Below are 15,591 nucleotides of genomic sequence, written 5' to 3' on the forward strand. Positions count from 1 at the left end.
GGGAAGTTGTGGGTGAGAGGGGGTATGCGGGTGTCTGCCCACTCCAGCAGCACTCCACATTAAAAATGAGAAATTTGTTAAATAGAACTTTTTAATGCTAATAAATGTGTACATATCAGTAGAATTCTTCAATAAATTAGGTTTTGTATGTTTATGCCCATCGTGTAAAAACAATAAAAATGTTTGTGGTTTAACTCTTCAACATACGCCTGTTTTGAGAGCTCCCAGCGGTACGCTTGGCAAGTGAAAAGAACTCTGTGACGAGAAAGGTTTTCGAAACTCTGCTAGAAAAATACTCAGCAAGTGTGATTTCGAGTTCATACACAGGATAAGATAAGCTGCCTCTCAGCCTGAAATTTATCAGTGTTTATTTTTTTACCTGCTGTATTTTTAGCTTATTCCGTGCACTCGTATTGCACAAAGATTCAGGTGGATTTAAAATCTGTAATTTATTTATCTCTCTTGCTGCAGGTGGAAAATGTATCTCAACGTTGTCGAGAATATTTAATTAAGAAAATTAATGCTGAAAACTGCGTCCGATTGCTGAGCTTTGCAGACTTATACAGCTGTGAAGAGCTGAAAGTAAGCGCAAAACGAATGGTGGAGCACAAATTTACTGCTGTTTACCATCAAGATGCTTTTTTGCAACTTTCTCATGACCTTGTGATAGATATCCTCAGCAGTGACAATTTAAATGTGGAGAAGGAAGAGACAGTCCGTGAAGCTGCTATGGTGTGGCTTGAATACGATACTGAATCACGATCTCAGTATCTTTCTTCAGTCCTTGGCCAAATAAGAATTGATGCACTTTCTGAGGTAACACAGAGAGCCTGGTTTCAAGGTTTACCACCAAATGATAAGTCTGTGGTGGTACAAGGACTGTACAAATCTATGCCAAAATTTTTCAAACCTAGACTTGGTATGACTAAAGAAGAGATGCTAATATTCACTGAAGCATCTGGTGAAAGTCCTCGTTCTTCCTTTTGTGCTGTTTGTTACAGCCCTCAGGCAGAGAAAGTGTATAAACTCTGTAACCCGCCTGGAGATTTGCAGAGAGTAGGGACACTGGTTACTCCTGACAATGATATTTACATTGCAGGTGGGCAGGTACCTTTAAAAACTTCTATCACCAATAATAGCAAGGCAAGTAAGCTTCAGGCTGCATATAGACCTGTGAATTGTTTCTACCTGTTTGATGCTCAGCAAAACACATGGGTTCCAAAGACTCCAATGTTATGTGCTCGCAACAGACCTTCATTGGTTTGCTGCGAAGGATATATCTATGCAATTGGAGGGGACAATGTTGGTGGGGAAATGAACAAACGGACCGTGGAAAGGTATGATTGCGAAACAGATGAATGGACTCTGGTGAATCCCTTGCCTTGTGCTTGGCAGTGGAATGCTGCGGTAGCAGTGGAAGACTACATTTATGTTATGGCACACAATCTAACATTTTGCTACTGTCCACGTACTGACTCGTGGGTTGAAATGGCTGCACGTCAAACAAGCAGGTGTTTTGCCTCAGCTGCAGCTTTTGGAGACAAAATCTTCTACATTGGTGGTTTGCATATTGGAAATAACTCAGGCATCCGCATACCTTCAAGCACTGTTGATGGTTCCTCTGTAACTGTTGAAGTATATGATGTGATCAAAAATGAGTGGAAGATAGCAACTAATATCCCTGCAAAACGCTACTCTGATCCCTGTGTAAGAGCAGTGGTGGTCTTGAACTGTCTGTGTGTGTTCATGAGAGACACTCACATGAATGAGAAACCCAAGTATGCAATCTATCAGTACAACATGGAGCTGGACCAGTGGATCCTGCGTCAGTCTATTTCAGAACGAGTCCTTTGGGACCTGGGCAAAGATTTTCGGTGCACTATGGGGAAACTTTACCCCTCGTGTCTGGAAGAATCTCTTTGGAAGCCTCCGCCTTCTCTATTTTCACAAGATGGAGCAGATGAATTTGAGTTGGATGGAGAGATGGTTACTTTGCCGTTGAATAGTTAGTTAGATATGGGCACAGATGCTATGGATTTCTAAGACATGCATAAGCACAGCAATATGTATGTCGTAAACTTCCAGATCATGACGGGGTTTATTTTAACAGATTAAGCAGTAACTGTATAAGTTTGCATAGTATTGTGTAAATAACTGAATACAGTTATGTTGTATCATCTACTCCTAGATACCATGTGTTCTGCTAAAGAGATTATTGTATTATTGTTACAATGTGACTAATTTACAAAAGCATAGTTTTACTTACACAATTATCCCTGGATTTGACCATCAAGATACAAAATCATGTAGATCTTCCCAGTAATAATAGGCGAGCAAGATGGCGGACTGCAGGTTCAGTCAAAGGTTGTATTTGTGTGATACACATTCTCCAGTTTCCATAAAAGATTCCCATTTATTCCAGGTTGGAGGCCTACCAAGCAGCTGGTAGTTTACCAGGTTTATTAGTGGGGGCTGTGCAGTGACAGTCAGCCTCTTGTAGTGCGGGTCTAGGTGGAGCTTCAATCATTTAATGCCTCTCCACGTTGCAAGTAACATAGGCTCGCCCATTTTACAACTTCCTGCTGCTGAATTTTCATTTGTAAGAAGTTTTAGTAACAACCAGGTTTTTATTTTGTATTTCATTAATTTAAGGCAACTGTTACTGTAGTGTGATTGTGTATAGGTATCCTAGCCATTAGGTTTTTAATACAGTTGGTTTGAGTGAAATGTTTCCAGAATGAACTGTATCCTGCGTGCAGGAGAGCAGAATGGACCCAGCACTGCTCTGGCAGAACACAGAGGAACCACTAGCAGTTGTTGGGCTCTCCATTCTAACATGAGCACAGGTGCTTCATGAAATCCTTACTCGCATGTTCAGCTGCATTGTGTTCCTTTGGCACTGTATTTTGAATTAAATTAATTTATTAAAAACCTTCAAGTAAATGTTTGTTTTGCTTTTGTGATGCAGTACTTGCAGAAGTTAGTATGGTATAGATATTCTCCAAGTTTTTAGGCATTTTGGAAAAGTCCCTGAGGTGGATAGATAAATTACAAACTACTATAATGACACAGAATTTGTTCATGTTTTTAATCCAATTTTCTGCAGTACATTTCAAAAAAAAATAAAAATTTAGCATATCCAATCCACCTAACTTATACATCTTTTTGGGTTGTGGCGGTGAAACCCACGGGGAGAATGTGCAAACTCCACACAGACAGGGTTAGGTAGCATGGTGGTTAGCATAAATGCTTCACAGCTCCAGGTTCGATTCCCGGCTGGGTCACTGTCTGTGCGGAGTCTGCACGTCCTCCCCGTGTGTGCGTGGGTTTCCTCCCACAGTCCAAAGATGTGCGGGTTAGGTGGATTGGCCATGCTAAATTGCCCGTAGTGTCCTAAAAAGTAAAGGTTTGGGGGGGGGGGGGGGGGGGGGTTTGTTGGGTATAGGGTGGATACGTGGGTTTGAGTAGGGTGATCATTGTTCGGCACAACATTGAGGGCCGAAGGGCCTATTCTGTGCTGTTCTATGTTCTATCAATGCAGCTGTAAAGTGACATTTCCTGAACCAATTTTACTGCAGGAAAGGGAAAGATTCTTTAAACAGAAAAAATTACATATAAAAATGCAATTCAAAACATTTAAAGGCATAACAGATTATTTTCAAGATTTATAATGCATAGCACCTTTCTGACTAGATATTGATTTCAAACACTTGTGTTTCTGGCCAACATTTCATCTCCATCTCACACACAAACAAATTATCTGGTGAAATAGATGGTACTTTGAGATTATCGCTATGCTCAAATTGGTTACCTTCCTATATTACAGTTCAAAAGTAATGAATTAGCTGTGAAGCAATAATTTGCATCTCTAGTTGGGAGAAATCAGATTTATAGAATTAATCAATTCTGAGCTAAACATGCAATTTTACAGCTGTGCAAAAATCCCTAATACAATTACAAGAAAGACTGATTTCTTTGGTACAGAGGATGTTATATCAAAGTTAATTAAGGAGTGAATAGAAATATGATAAAACATCTGCAAAGCTATAATTTCTATAGAATAACACATCAAAACTATAGTATACACCTCAGCAGTTTCACAAAATTTAAATATTTGAAAATAGTATGGAATAAATCCGTTACAAAGATCTTTTGATATTCTATTTGGTTAAAATTTGATTTTGCTTTCATAAAGATGACTTAGTTCAGCACGTCATATTAATATTAGAAAATGAAAGAAGCTACCACAGGAAAAGGACTAGATTAAATAATGGGTTGGAGATTTATAACTAGTCTTGAAATTGGATCTAAAGATATACCAATGTAGGAAAAATTTAAAGTATGTACCTGACAGACTAATGTTTAATTCTCTCTTTGCACCCCTCCACCTCCAAAACAAATAGGGAACTTGGCTGAGAAATAACTTTGGTTATCTATTAAAGGGGGAAAACTGAACAACTATCTGTGGAAATGCATTTTACTAGTTTTAAAGTGCCTTCCCTCTGAATATTTTTTAAGTGACAAAGAGCAAAACTAAGATGATATTTCATAATTTCCAACCAACCACATTGGATACAGGAAAATGGTTTACAACAAATAAAAATAAATCCTGGAATGTGACTTTTGCAAAGCTCATTGTAATTATTTGTAGTGAATATAGCACTCCAAAATTAGAGTGTTACAAGCTATTGCACGTTCATCTGATTTGGTAGGTTTTGACAAGTCAAAGAACATTACAAACACAGATGAATCAAAAATATTAGCATTCAGTTTTCATGATTTTAATATTTATTGCATTCTGGGATGGGTAGGTGGTGAATTGAACCCTGAATAATGATTTCCTTTTTAAAAAAAACTGAGTTTGTCTTTTAACACAACCTGTTCATATTGAGGCATGAAGCGTGGTGTTCCTCGCAAAAACACTGGAATATTTTACTTGTTACTTAAAAATGGAGATATATAAAGGCAGTGTTCTCCTTTATAGCAGAAAGTGAGTTCTAATTATAAAAAGCTAATACTTATTTTATGCATAAACCATAATTGGTAGAGTATACTAATGGTTTATTCCAAAGTTGAAAAAAATTTATGAAAAATGTAAACTGTTCACCAATTTATGTTTAAATGTTATTAATGCACGGGGGGGGGGAGAAAGAGAGAGAGATTTAGTTCATACATTTATCAATGGCCCTCTACTGTTTTGACAAAGTGTAAGGAAAAAAAATCTGTGACAATTGGTTGCCATGAAACAACTGAGAATTATCCAAAACACAATCTAACATTTAATCAGCAAACATTCAATAGTGAAAACTCAGTTGGTTTCATTTTAGAACTATATACATGAATTACATAAACACTGATTTGTCTCATTCATTATCCAGCACTGGAAATTGAATGCAGTGTTTGATTTATTAATAAAAGGAATGGTTATTGATGAGTTCCAGCTCACTACACAATAATATTGGAATAGCCAGTGCATGCAATAAACCTCTGATGTGATCAGTGTTTCCCAGATTGTCTCTCAGAGTGTGTCGTTGTGGGCTGTTGATTGAAGGTAGAAAACCAAGATGTCATTGCAGACTTGGCACTTGTGAGTGCCCCTCCTACAGACTGACCTGATCAAGAAACACAAAAACATAATTTTGGTGCACATGATCTTTGGTCAGTTCATTTACTCAGGACACATGACTTGCTTATGTCTTTTAGACCAATTATAAACATTTTTTGTACTTAAATGTGCAGCTAAATAGTCTACTAAAAGAGAAGACGACAAATTATGATGTCACCCGTTCATTCTAATGAAAATGCACAACCAAAACATTACAACCTTTCTTATCTCTTTACAGATGCTGACGCACCTGCTGCATATTTCTGCATGAGTGCCATAGTAGAATATAGTTATATAGAATATAGTTAGCCATCAAAACAAAGTTAGGAAAAGCTGAGCTCTATTTTTCAGTTGTGTGCACTTTTTCTTTTCTCACTACTGACATGCTCAACTTGTTTTACTTCTAAAAGGGACAGTCATACTTGAAGTTGGAGAACACTTGGCAACCTGCATTTTTACACCAGCAACCAAAACTCAAGCCTTGTATCTACTGAAAGGGGTTCAATGTCTCAATTAATTTGTTATCCTATGTCTTTTGGCATGAGTAGCGGCACTTTTTTAGGCATAGAATAAGTTCCAAAACAGCAGCCTAAAATGGTCATGAGTAAAGAAGTCACCTTTGATGACATAATTCTACAGCAGTAAGATCTTGTGTAAAAGTACCTGCTGTGTAGCTCATCAAAAAATTAAATCTCATTTATAATCTAAATTAAAGACAAACTGATGGAATGTGTATACCAGAAGAATGCACATACTGCCATTATTGTAATAACCACAAATGTCTACACCGATCCAGACTCCTTATTTAGACCGATTACTTATTGCCCGAACAATCTGTATCCCTCCATTTCCCGCCCGTTCATGTGTCTATCCAGATACATCTTAAACTTTGCTATCATGCCTGCCTCCACCACCCTCTTCGTGAAAAACCTTCTTCCACTCACTTTGAATCTGTGCTCCCTCGAGTCTTCCACCCTCGGAAAAAGCTTCTGACTATTCACCCCATTTGTAGGTTTGATTGAATATATATAACATAAAATAGCAATGAGATCCAGGAAGGGAAGTTGGATGGTCAGCAGTTAATATACCAATTTTTGCCTCAACTGATTCTCAAAGAAAGACTTAGAGAAGTTATCAAACTCTTCAAAGAAATGCTATAGCTTACCAACTGCCTTTCCCGTCTGCACCATACTGCGGCTTGTGGAGATCATTGCATTGCCAAATTTCTTCCCACGTTCACTATTCTGTACAGAACTTAAGCAAAGAAACATCATTGTCAACATCTCACTTTTATCCATGACAAAGCGATTGGAAGGTTGCCAGGGTTTGTATGGCATACAGAAATTATGCCCGTTACCCAGACAGCATCACATTCCGAACTACTCCAACATTAAGAGCAGCCATTAAAAGCTGCATTACACTTACAATTTTAGATAGGATTATGTCTCAAATATTCCAGAAAAAATACTGCTGTAAATCAAATTAAAATACATAAAGCTTCATTCTTCTTCAAATCCGATAGCTGATCATCCACTTGGTATGAGTAAACATCCTACAATATATCAGCTGTCAGCATTTCATTCTTTTCCCTTATTAAACTAATCTCAGAAAATAGAAATTGATTGCATTGAATCTCTAAAGAGCAAACAGAAAACTCCTTTTCCGACAGTGACACTGAAAAATTTATTAAAACTGCTGCTTTTGTTCCCATATGATATGAAGTTATAAAACCAAAATACTGCAGATGCTGGAAATCTGAAATAGCAGAAAATTCTGGAAAAAATCAGCAAGTCTGGCAGCAAAGAGATGGTGTAAGCCTACTTGAAGTATTGGGCAGGATTTTCCTGTTAGTATGCAGATACCACGTAATTAGGAAGGCCAATACAATGTTGGCAAGTATTGCTATAGTTGTATAGGGCTTCAGTGAGATTGCATTTGGAGCACCATGACCAGTTTTGGTCTTGTCACTTAAGAAAGGATATAATTGTATTATAAGCAGTTCAGAGAAGGTCACTCAACTGATTCCTGAGATGAAGGGGTTAACTTATGAAGAAAGGTTGGGACACTACTCATTAGCATTTGGAAGAAAGAGAGGTGATCCTGCTGAAATGTAGAAGATCCTGAGGGCATTTGACAGGATGGATGCTGAGAATGTTTCCACTTGTCGGGGAGTCTAGAACCAGGAGACAGTGCAAAAATGAGGGCTCTTTCATTTAAAACTGAGATAATGCCGCCTCCTTATTTTCCATTATTAATTCCTCAGGCACACTTTCTATAGAAGCAATGCTCACTTTAACTTTTCTTTTTTAAGTATCTGTAGAAACTCTCACTATCCATCTCTTTTATTTTTAGCTAGCTTTCTTTCAGACTCTGTTTGATTTTTAATTATCGATGGAATTATAATTATCTTTATCAGAATTATCTGTACCTGGGACTTCGATGTTGTGGCCATTTCGGAGACATGGATAGAGCAGGGACAGGAATGGTTGTTGCAGGTTCCGGGGTTTAGATATTTCAGTAAGCTCAGGGAAGGTGGTAAAAGTGTGAGGGTAAAAGAGGGGTGGCAATGTTAAGTCAAGGACAGTATTACAGTGGCAGAAAGGACGTTTGATGAGGACTTGTCTACTGAGATAGTATGGGCTGAGGTTAGAAACAGGAAAGGAGAGGTCACCCTGTTGGGAGTTTTCTATAGGCCTCTGAAAAGTTCCAGAGATGTAGAGGAAAGGATTGCAAAGTTGATTCTAGGTAGGAGCAAAAATAACAGGGTAGTTGTTATCGGGGACTTTAACTTTCGAAATATCGACTGGAAACGCTATAGTTCGAGCACTTTAGATAAAACAAAGAAAAGTACAGCACAGGAACAGGCCCTTCGGCCCTCTAAGCCCGTGCCGACCATGCTGCCCGACTACACTACAATCTTCTACACTTCCTGGGTCCGTATCCCTCTATTCCCATCCTATTCATGTATTTGTCAAGATGCCCCTTAAATGTCACTATCGTCTCTGCTTCCACCACCTCCTCCGGCAGCGAGTTCCAGGCACCCACTACCCTCTGTGTAAAAAAACTTGCCTCATACATCTACTCTAAACCTTGCCCCTCGCATCTTAAGTCATTGACCCCTCAACCCTGGGGAAAAGCCTCTGACTATCCACTCTGTCGTTGCCCCTCATAATTTTGTAGATCTCTATCAGGTTGCCACTCAACCTCCGTCGTTCCAGTGAGAACAAACTGAGTTTATTCAACCGCTCCTCATTACTAACGCCCTCCATACCAGGCAACATCCTGGTAAATCTCTTCTGCACCCTCTCTAAAGCCTCCACATCCTTCTGGTAGTGTGGCGACCAGAATTGAACACTATGCTCCAAGTGTGGCCTCACTAAGGTTCTATACAGCTGCAACATGACTTGCCAATTCTTATGCTCAATGTCCCGGCCAATGAAGGCAAGCATGCCGTATGCCTTCTTAACTACCTTCTCCACCTGTGTTGCCCCTTTCAGTGACCTGTGGACCTGTACACCTAGATCTCTCTGACTTTCAATACTCTTGAGGGTTCTACCATTCATTCTATATTCCATACCTGCATTAGACCTTCCCTACCTGCATAAGATGGGTCCATTTTTGTCCAATGTGTGCAGGAGGGTTTCCTATGTAGATAGGCTAACAAGAGGCAAGGCCACATTGGATTTGGTACTGGGTAATGAATCAGGACAGGTGTTAGATTTGGAGGTAGGTGAGCACTTTGGTGATAGTGACCACAATTCAGTTACGTTTACTTTAGCGATTAAAAGGGATAGGTATATACCACAGGGCAAGAGTTATAGCTGGGGCAAAGGCAATTATGACGCGATGAGGCAAGACTTAGGATGCATAGGATGGGGAAGGAAACTGCAGGGAATGGGCACAATTGAAATGTGGAGCTTGTTCAAAGAACAGCTACTGCGTGTCCTTGATAAATATGTACCTGTCAGGCAGGAAGGAAGTGGTCGAGCGAGGGAACCATGGTTTATTAAAGTAGTTGAATCACTTGTCAAGAGGAGGCTTATGTAAAGATGAGACGTGAAGGCTCAGTTAGGGCACGCAAGAGTTACAAGTTAGCTAGAAAGGATCTAAAGAGAGAGCTTTATTTCCTAGAACAGTATGTAATGGAACCTACGTGGGAACAAGCAGTCCTAGATCTGGTCCTGTGTAATGAGACAGGATTGATTCATGATCTCGTAGTTAGGGATCCTCTTGGAAGGAGCGATCACAATATGGTGGAATTTAAAATACAGATGGAGGGTGAGAAGGTAAAATCAAATACTCGTGATACTGGGAGCAAAGACTTTATGGTGGAACAGTTGAGGAACAGTGGAGAACCTTCAAAGCGATTTTTCCACAGTGCTCAGCAAAGGTTTATACCACCAAAAAGGAAGGACGGTAGAAAGAGGGAAAATCGACCGTGGATATCTAAAGAAATAAGGGGGAGTATCAAATTGAAGGAAAAAGCATACAAAGTGGCAAAGATTAGTGGGAGACTAGAGGACTGGGAAATCTTTAGGGGGCAACAGAAAGCTACTAAAAAAGCTATAAAGAAGAGTAAGATGGATTATGAGAGTAAACTTGCTCAGAATATAAAAACAGATGGTAAAAGTTTCTACAAATATATAAAACAAAAAAGAGTGGCTAAGGTAAATATTGGTCCTTTAGAGGAGGAGAAGAGAGTTTTAATAATGGGAGATGAGGAAATGGCTGAGGAACTGAACAGGTTTTTTGGGTCGGTCTTCACAGTGGAAGACACAAATAACATGCCAGTAACTGATAGAAATGAGGCTATGACAGGTGAGGAGATTGAGAGGATTGTTATCGGTAAGGAGGGAGTGATGGGCAAGCTAATGGGGCTAAAGGTAGACGTCTCCTGGCCCTGATGGAATGCATCCCAGAGTGCTAAAAGAGATGGCTAGGAAAATTGCAAATGCACTAGTGATAATTTACCAAAATTCACTAGACTCTGGGGTGGTCCCGGCGGATTGGAAATTGCAAACGTGACACCACTGTTTAAAAAAGGAGGGAGGCAGAGAGCGGGTAATTATAGGCCAGTGAGCTTAACTTCGGTAGTAGGGAAGATGCTGGAATCTATCATCAAGGAAGAAAGATACTGAGGGATAGGATCTATTCACATATGGAAGAAAATAGACTTATCAGTGATAGGCAGCATGGTTTTGTGCAGGAATGGTCATGCCTTACAAACCTAATTGAATTCTTTGAGGAAGTGACAAAGTTAATTGCTGAGGGAAGGGCTGTAGATGTCATATACATGGACTTTAGTAAGGCATTTGATAAGGTTTCCCATGGCAGGTTGATGGAAAAAGTGAAGTCGTATGGGGTTCAAGGTGTACTAGCTAGATGGATAAAGAACTTGCTGGGTAACAGGAGACAGAGAGTAGTGGTGGAAGGGAGTGTCTCAAAGTGGAGAAGGGTGACTAGTGGTGTTCCACAGGGATCCGTGCTCGGACCACTGTTGTTTGTGATCTACATAAATGACCTGGAGGAAGGTATAGGTGGTCTGATTAGCAAGTTTGCAGATGATACAAAGATTGGTGGAGTTGCAGATAGCGAGGAGGACTGTCAGAGAATACAACAAAATGTAGATAGATTGGAGAGTTGGGCAGAGAAATGGCAGATGGAGTTCAATCTAAGCAAATGCGAGGTGATGCATTTTGGAAGATCAAATTCAAGAGCGGACTATATGGTCAATGGAAGGGTCCTGGGGAAAATTGATGTACACAGAGATCAGGGAGTTCAGGTCCATTGTACCCTGAAGGTGGCAATGCAGGTTGATAAGAGTGGTCAAGAAGGCATACAGCATGCTTGCCTTCATCGGACAGGGGTATTGAGTACAAGAGTCGGCAGGTCATGTTACAGTTGTATAGGACTTTGGTTAGGCCACATTTGGAATACTGCGTGCAGTTCTGGTCGCCAGATCACCAGAAGGATGTGGATGCTTTGGAGAGGGTGCAGAGGAGGTTCACCAGGATGTTGCCTGGTATGGAGGGGGCTAGCTATGAAGAAAGGTTGAGTAGATTAGGATTGTTTTCATTGGAAAGACGGAGGTTGAGGGGGGATCTGATTGAGGGCTACAAAATTATGAGAGGTATGGACAGGGTGGATAGCAACAAGCTTTTTCCAAGAGTTGGGGTGTCAGTTACAAGGGGTCACGATTTCAAAGTGAGAGGGGGAAAGTTTAAGGGAGATGTGCGTGGAAAGTTTTTTTTTTTTACGCAGAGGGTGGTGGGTGCCTGGAACGCTTTACCAGCGGAGGTGGTAGAGGCGGGCACGATAGCATCATTTAAGAGGCATCTAGATGGGTATATGAATGGGCGGGAACAAAGGGAAGTAGACCTTGGCAAATAGGAGACAGGTTTAGATAAAGGATCTGGATCGGCGCAGGCTGGGAGGGCCGAAGGGCCTGTTCCTGTGCTGTAATTTTCTTTGTTCTTTGTAAATAGCGAGGCATCTGGATAGAAATTGTCCCATTTGGCAGACGCAGCATGGGTTCAAAAAGGGCAGGTCATGCCTAACTAATTTAGTGGAATTTTCTGAGGACATTACCGGGCAGTAGATAACTGGGAGCCAATGGACGTGGTATATCTGGATTTCCAGAAAGCCTTCGACAAGGTGCCACACAAAAAGTTGCTGCATAAGATAAAGATGCATGGCATTAAGGGTAAAATAGTAGCATGGATAGAGGATTGGTTAATTAATAGAAAGCAAAGAGTGGGGATTAATGGGTGTTTCTCTGGTTGGCAATCAGTAGCTAGTGGTGTCCCTCAGGGATCAGTGTTGGGCCCACAATTGTTCACAATTTACATAGATGATTTGGAGTTGGGGACCAAGGGCAATGTGTCCAAGTTTGCAGATGACACTAAGATGAGTGGTAAAGCGAAAAGTGCAGAGGATACTGGAAATCTGCAGAGGGATTTGGATAGGTTAAGTGAATGGGCTAGGGTCTGGCAGATGGAATACAATGTTGACAAATGTGAGGGTATCCATTTTGGTAGGAACAACAGCAAACGGGATTATTATTTAAATGATAAAATATTAAAACATGCTGCTGTGCAGAGAGACCTGGGTGTGCTAGTGCATGAGTCGCAGAAAGTTGGTCTACAGGTGCAACAGGTTATTAAGAAGGCAAATGGAATTTTGTCCTTCATTGCTAGAGGGATGGAGTTTAAGACTAGGGAGGTTATGCTGCAATTGTATAAGGTGTTAGTGAGACCACACCTGGAGTAGTGTGTTCAGTTTTGGTCTCCTTACTTGAGAAAGGACGTACTGGCGTTGGAGGATGTGCAGAGGAGATTCACTAGGTTAATCCCAAAGCTGAAGGAGTTGGATAACGAGGGGAGGTTGAGTAGCCTAGGACTGTACTCGTTGGAATTTAGAAGGATGAGGGGGGATCTTATAGAAAATATATAAAATTATGAAGGGAATAGATAGGATAGATGCGGGCAGGTTGTTTCCACTGGCGGGTGAAAGCAGAACTAGGCATAGCCTCAAAATAAGGGGAAGTACATTTAGGACTGAGTTTAGGAGGAACTTCTTCACCCAAAGGGTTGTGAATCTATAGAATTCCTTGCCCAGTGAAGCAGTAGAGGCTCCTTCATTAAATGTTTTTAAGATAAAGATAGATAGTTTTTTTGAAGAATAAAGGGATTAAGGGTTATGGTGTTCGTGCCAGAAAGTGGAGCTGAGTCCACAAAAGATCAGCCATGATCTCATTGAATGGCGGAGCAGGCTCGAGGGGCCAGATGGCCTACTCCTGCTCCTAGTTCTTATGTTCTAAGAAGAGCCAGGAGGGGACATGAGAAGTGTTTGGCAGGTAGGATCAAGGATAACCCTAAAGCTTTCTATAGATATGTCAGGAATAAAAGAATGACTAGGGTAAGAGTAGGGCCAGTCAAGGACAGCAGTGGGAAGTTGTGCGTGGAGTCCGAGGAGATAGGAGAGGTGCTAAATGAATATTTTTCGTCAGTTATCACACAGGAAAAAGACAATGTTGTTGAGGAGAATACTGACATACAGGCTACTAGACTAGAAGGGCTTGAGGTTCACAAAGAGGTGTTAGCAATTCTGGAAAGTGTTAAAATAGATAAGTCCCCTGGGCTGGATGGGATTTACCCTAGGATTCTCTGGGAAGCTAGGGAGGAGATTGCTGAGCCTTTGGCTTTGATCTTTATGTCGTTATTGTCTACAGGAATAGTGCCAGAAAACTGGAGGATAGCAAATGTTGTCCCCTTATTCAAGAAGGGGAGGTTGTAGAGAAAACCCTGGTAACTATAGACCAGTGAGCCTTACTTCTGTTCTGGGCAAATTCTTGGAAAAGTTTATAAGAGATAGGATTTATAATCATCTAGAAAGGAATAATTTGATTAGGGATAGTCAACACTGTTTTGTGAAGGGTGGGTCGTGCCTCACAAACCATACCGAGTTCTTTGAGAAGGTGACCAAACAGGTGGACGAGGGTAAAGCAGCTGATGTGGCATATATGGATTTCAGTAAAGCGTTTGATAAGGTTCCCCACGGTAGGCTATTGCAGAAAATACAGAGGCATGGGATTCAGGGTGATTTAGCAATTTGGATCAGAAATTGGCTAGCTGGAAGAATTCACAGGGTGGTGGTTAATGGGAAATGTTCAGCCTGGAGTTCAGTTACGAGTGGCGTACCACAAGGATCTGTTTTGGGGCCACTGCTGTTTGTCATTTTTATAAATGACCTGGAGGAGGGCGTAGAAGGATGGGTGAGTAAATTTGCAGATGACACTAAAGTTGGTGGAGTTGTGGACAGTGCAGAAGGATGGTGCAGGTTACAGAGGGACATAGATAAGCTGCAGAGCTGGGCTGAGAGTTGGCAAATGGAGTTTAATACAGAAAAGTGAGGGGTGATTCATTTTGGAAGAAATAACAGGAATATAGAATACTGGGCTAATGGTAAGATTCTTGGTAGTGTGGATGAGCAGAGAGATCTCGGTGTCCATGTACATAGATCCCTGAAAGTTGCCACGCAAGTTGAAACAAAAGGGACAATGCTGGAAAATCTCAGCAAGTCTGGCAGCATCTGTAGGGCGAGAAAAGAGATAACGTTTCGAGTCCGATGACTCTTTGTCAAAGCTTCGAGTCATTGACCTATCCCCTTAACCCAGTCATTTTTAAACTCGGGGTCACGGGCAGGTGTCGGGAGGGTTGCGGTGCCACGCACTGCGAAAGAGTCTTCCTGCCTGGAGCGGCGGCAGAGAGCAGATCACAAGTCACGTGCTCTGAGAGTGAGAGAGATTCCTCCATTTTGTAGCTGCCAGCAGTGCTGGTGTGAACTCCTGGGCCTCTGGTGATCAACCACAAAGAAGAAGCTCAAAACATGAACAAAGTACCATAAAGATGATTATTTGGGGCATGGGTTATTAATTGTGCCATTGGAAATCAGAATGGAAAGCCCATGTGGGTTATTTGCAGGGAAGTACTGGCAAATGAAAAACGAAAACCCTCAAAACTTCAAACGCATTTAAAGACTAAGCATAGTGAGTTTGAGGACAAAATTCTTAATTTCTTTTCAATGGCTGCAGTGAGATATTAAATCATCAGCTGAAGTCATTATCAGAAATGTAACATTGACAAAGCAAGTATTGTTACAATAAAGATTATCAGAAGTGAGATTGAGCAGGCTCACCTGTCAGATTAAAGGTAAGTGAAAATGGTGGGCCGCGAAGGTCGGCCGGCGTGGGCCGCGAAGGTCGGCCGGCGTGGGCCGCGAAGGTCGGCCGGCGTGGGCCGCGAAGGTCGGCCGGCGTGGGCCGCGAAGGTCGGCCGGCGTGGGCCGCGAAGGTCGGCCGGCGTGGGCCGCGAAGGTCGGCCGGCGTGGGCCGCGAAGGTCGGCCGGCGTGGGCCGCGAAGGTGGGCCGGGAAGGTTGGCAGATGTGCACCGGGAAGGTTGGCAGATGTGCACCGGGAAGGTCGGCT

At 41.5% G+C, this 15,591-nt stretch overlaps 2 protein-coding genes across 10 annotated transcripts in view; one reads left to right on the forward strand and one right to left on the reverse strand.

Moving 5' to 3' along the window:
- Positions 1–2,943, forward strand: part of kbtbd2 (kelch repeat and BTB (POZ) domain containing 2) — a 38,888-nt gene extending 35,945 nt beyond the window's left edge. Inside the window, exon 4 of the mRNA XM_038810426.1 lies at positions 472–2,943. Coding sequence (XP_038666354.1) covers positions 472–2,010 — 1,539 coding nt within the window. The 3' untranslated portion in view covers positions 2,011–2,943. The remainder of the gene's footprint in view (positions 1–471) is intronic.
- The window catches only part of avl9 (AVL9 homolog (S. cerevisiase)), a 183,166-nt gene that overhangs the window by 29,404 nt on the left and 138,171 nt on the right, over positions 1–15,591 (reverse strand). For 7 of the 9 annotated variants that reach the window (XM_038810424.1, XM_038810421.1, XM_038810422.1 and 4 more), the window contains 2 exons: positions 6,771–6,859; positions 3,873–5,612 (listed from right to left, as the gene is read on the reverse strand). In XM_038810424.1, the coding sequence (XP_038666352.1) occupies positions 5,497–5,612; positions 6,771–6,859 (205 nt within the window). In that variant the 3' untranslated portion in view covers positions 3,873–5,496. Of the gene's footprint in view, positions 1–3,872; positions 5,613–6,770; positions 6,860–15,591 lie in introns of those variants that run through there. The other 2 variants (XR_005462168.1, XM_038810418.1) reach the window with 1 other exon arrangement.

Source organism: Scyliorhinus canicula, chromosome 10 (assembly GCF_902713615.1).
Source record: "Scyliorhinus canicula chromosome 10, sScyCan1.1, whole genome shotgun sequence".
Lineage (NCBI taxonomy): Eukaryota > Metazoa > Chordata > Chondrichthyes > Carcharhiniformes > Scyliorhinidae > Scyliorhinus > Scyliorhinus canicula.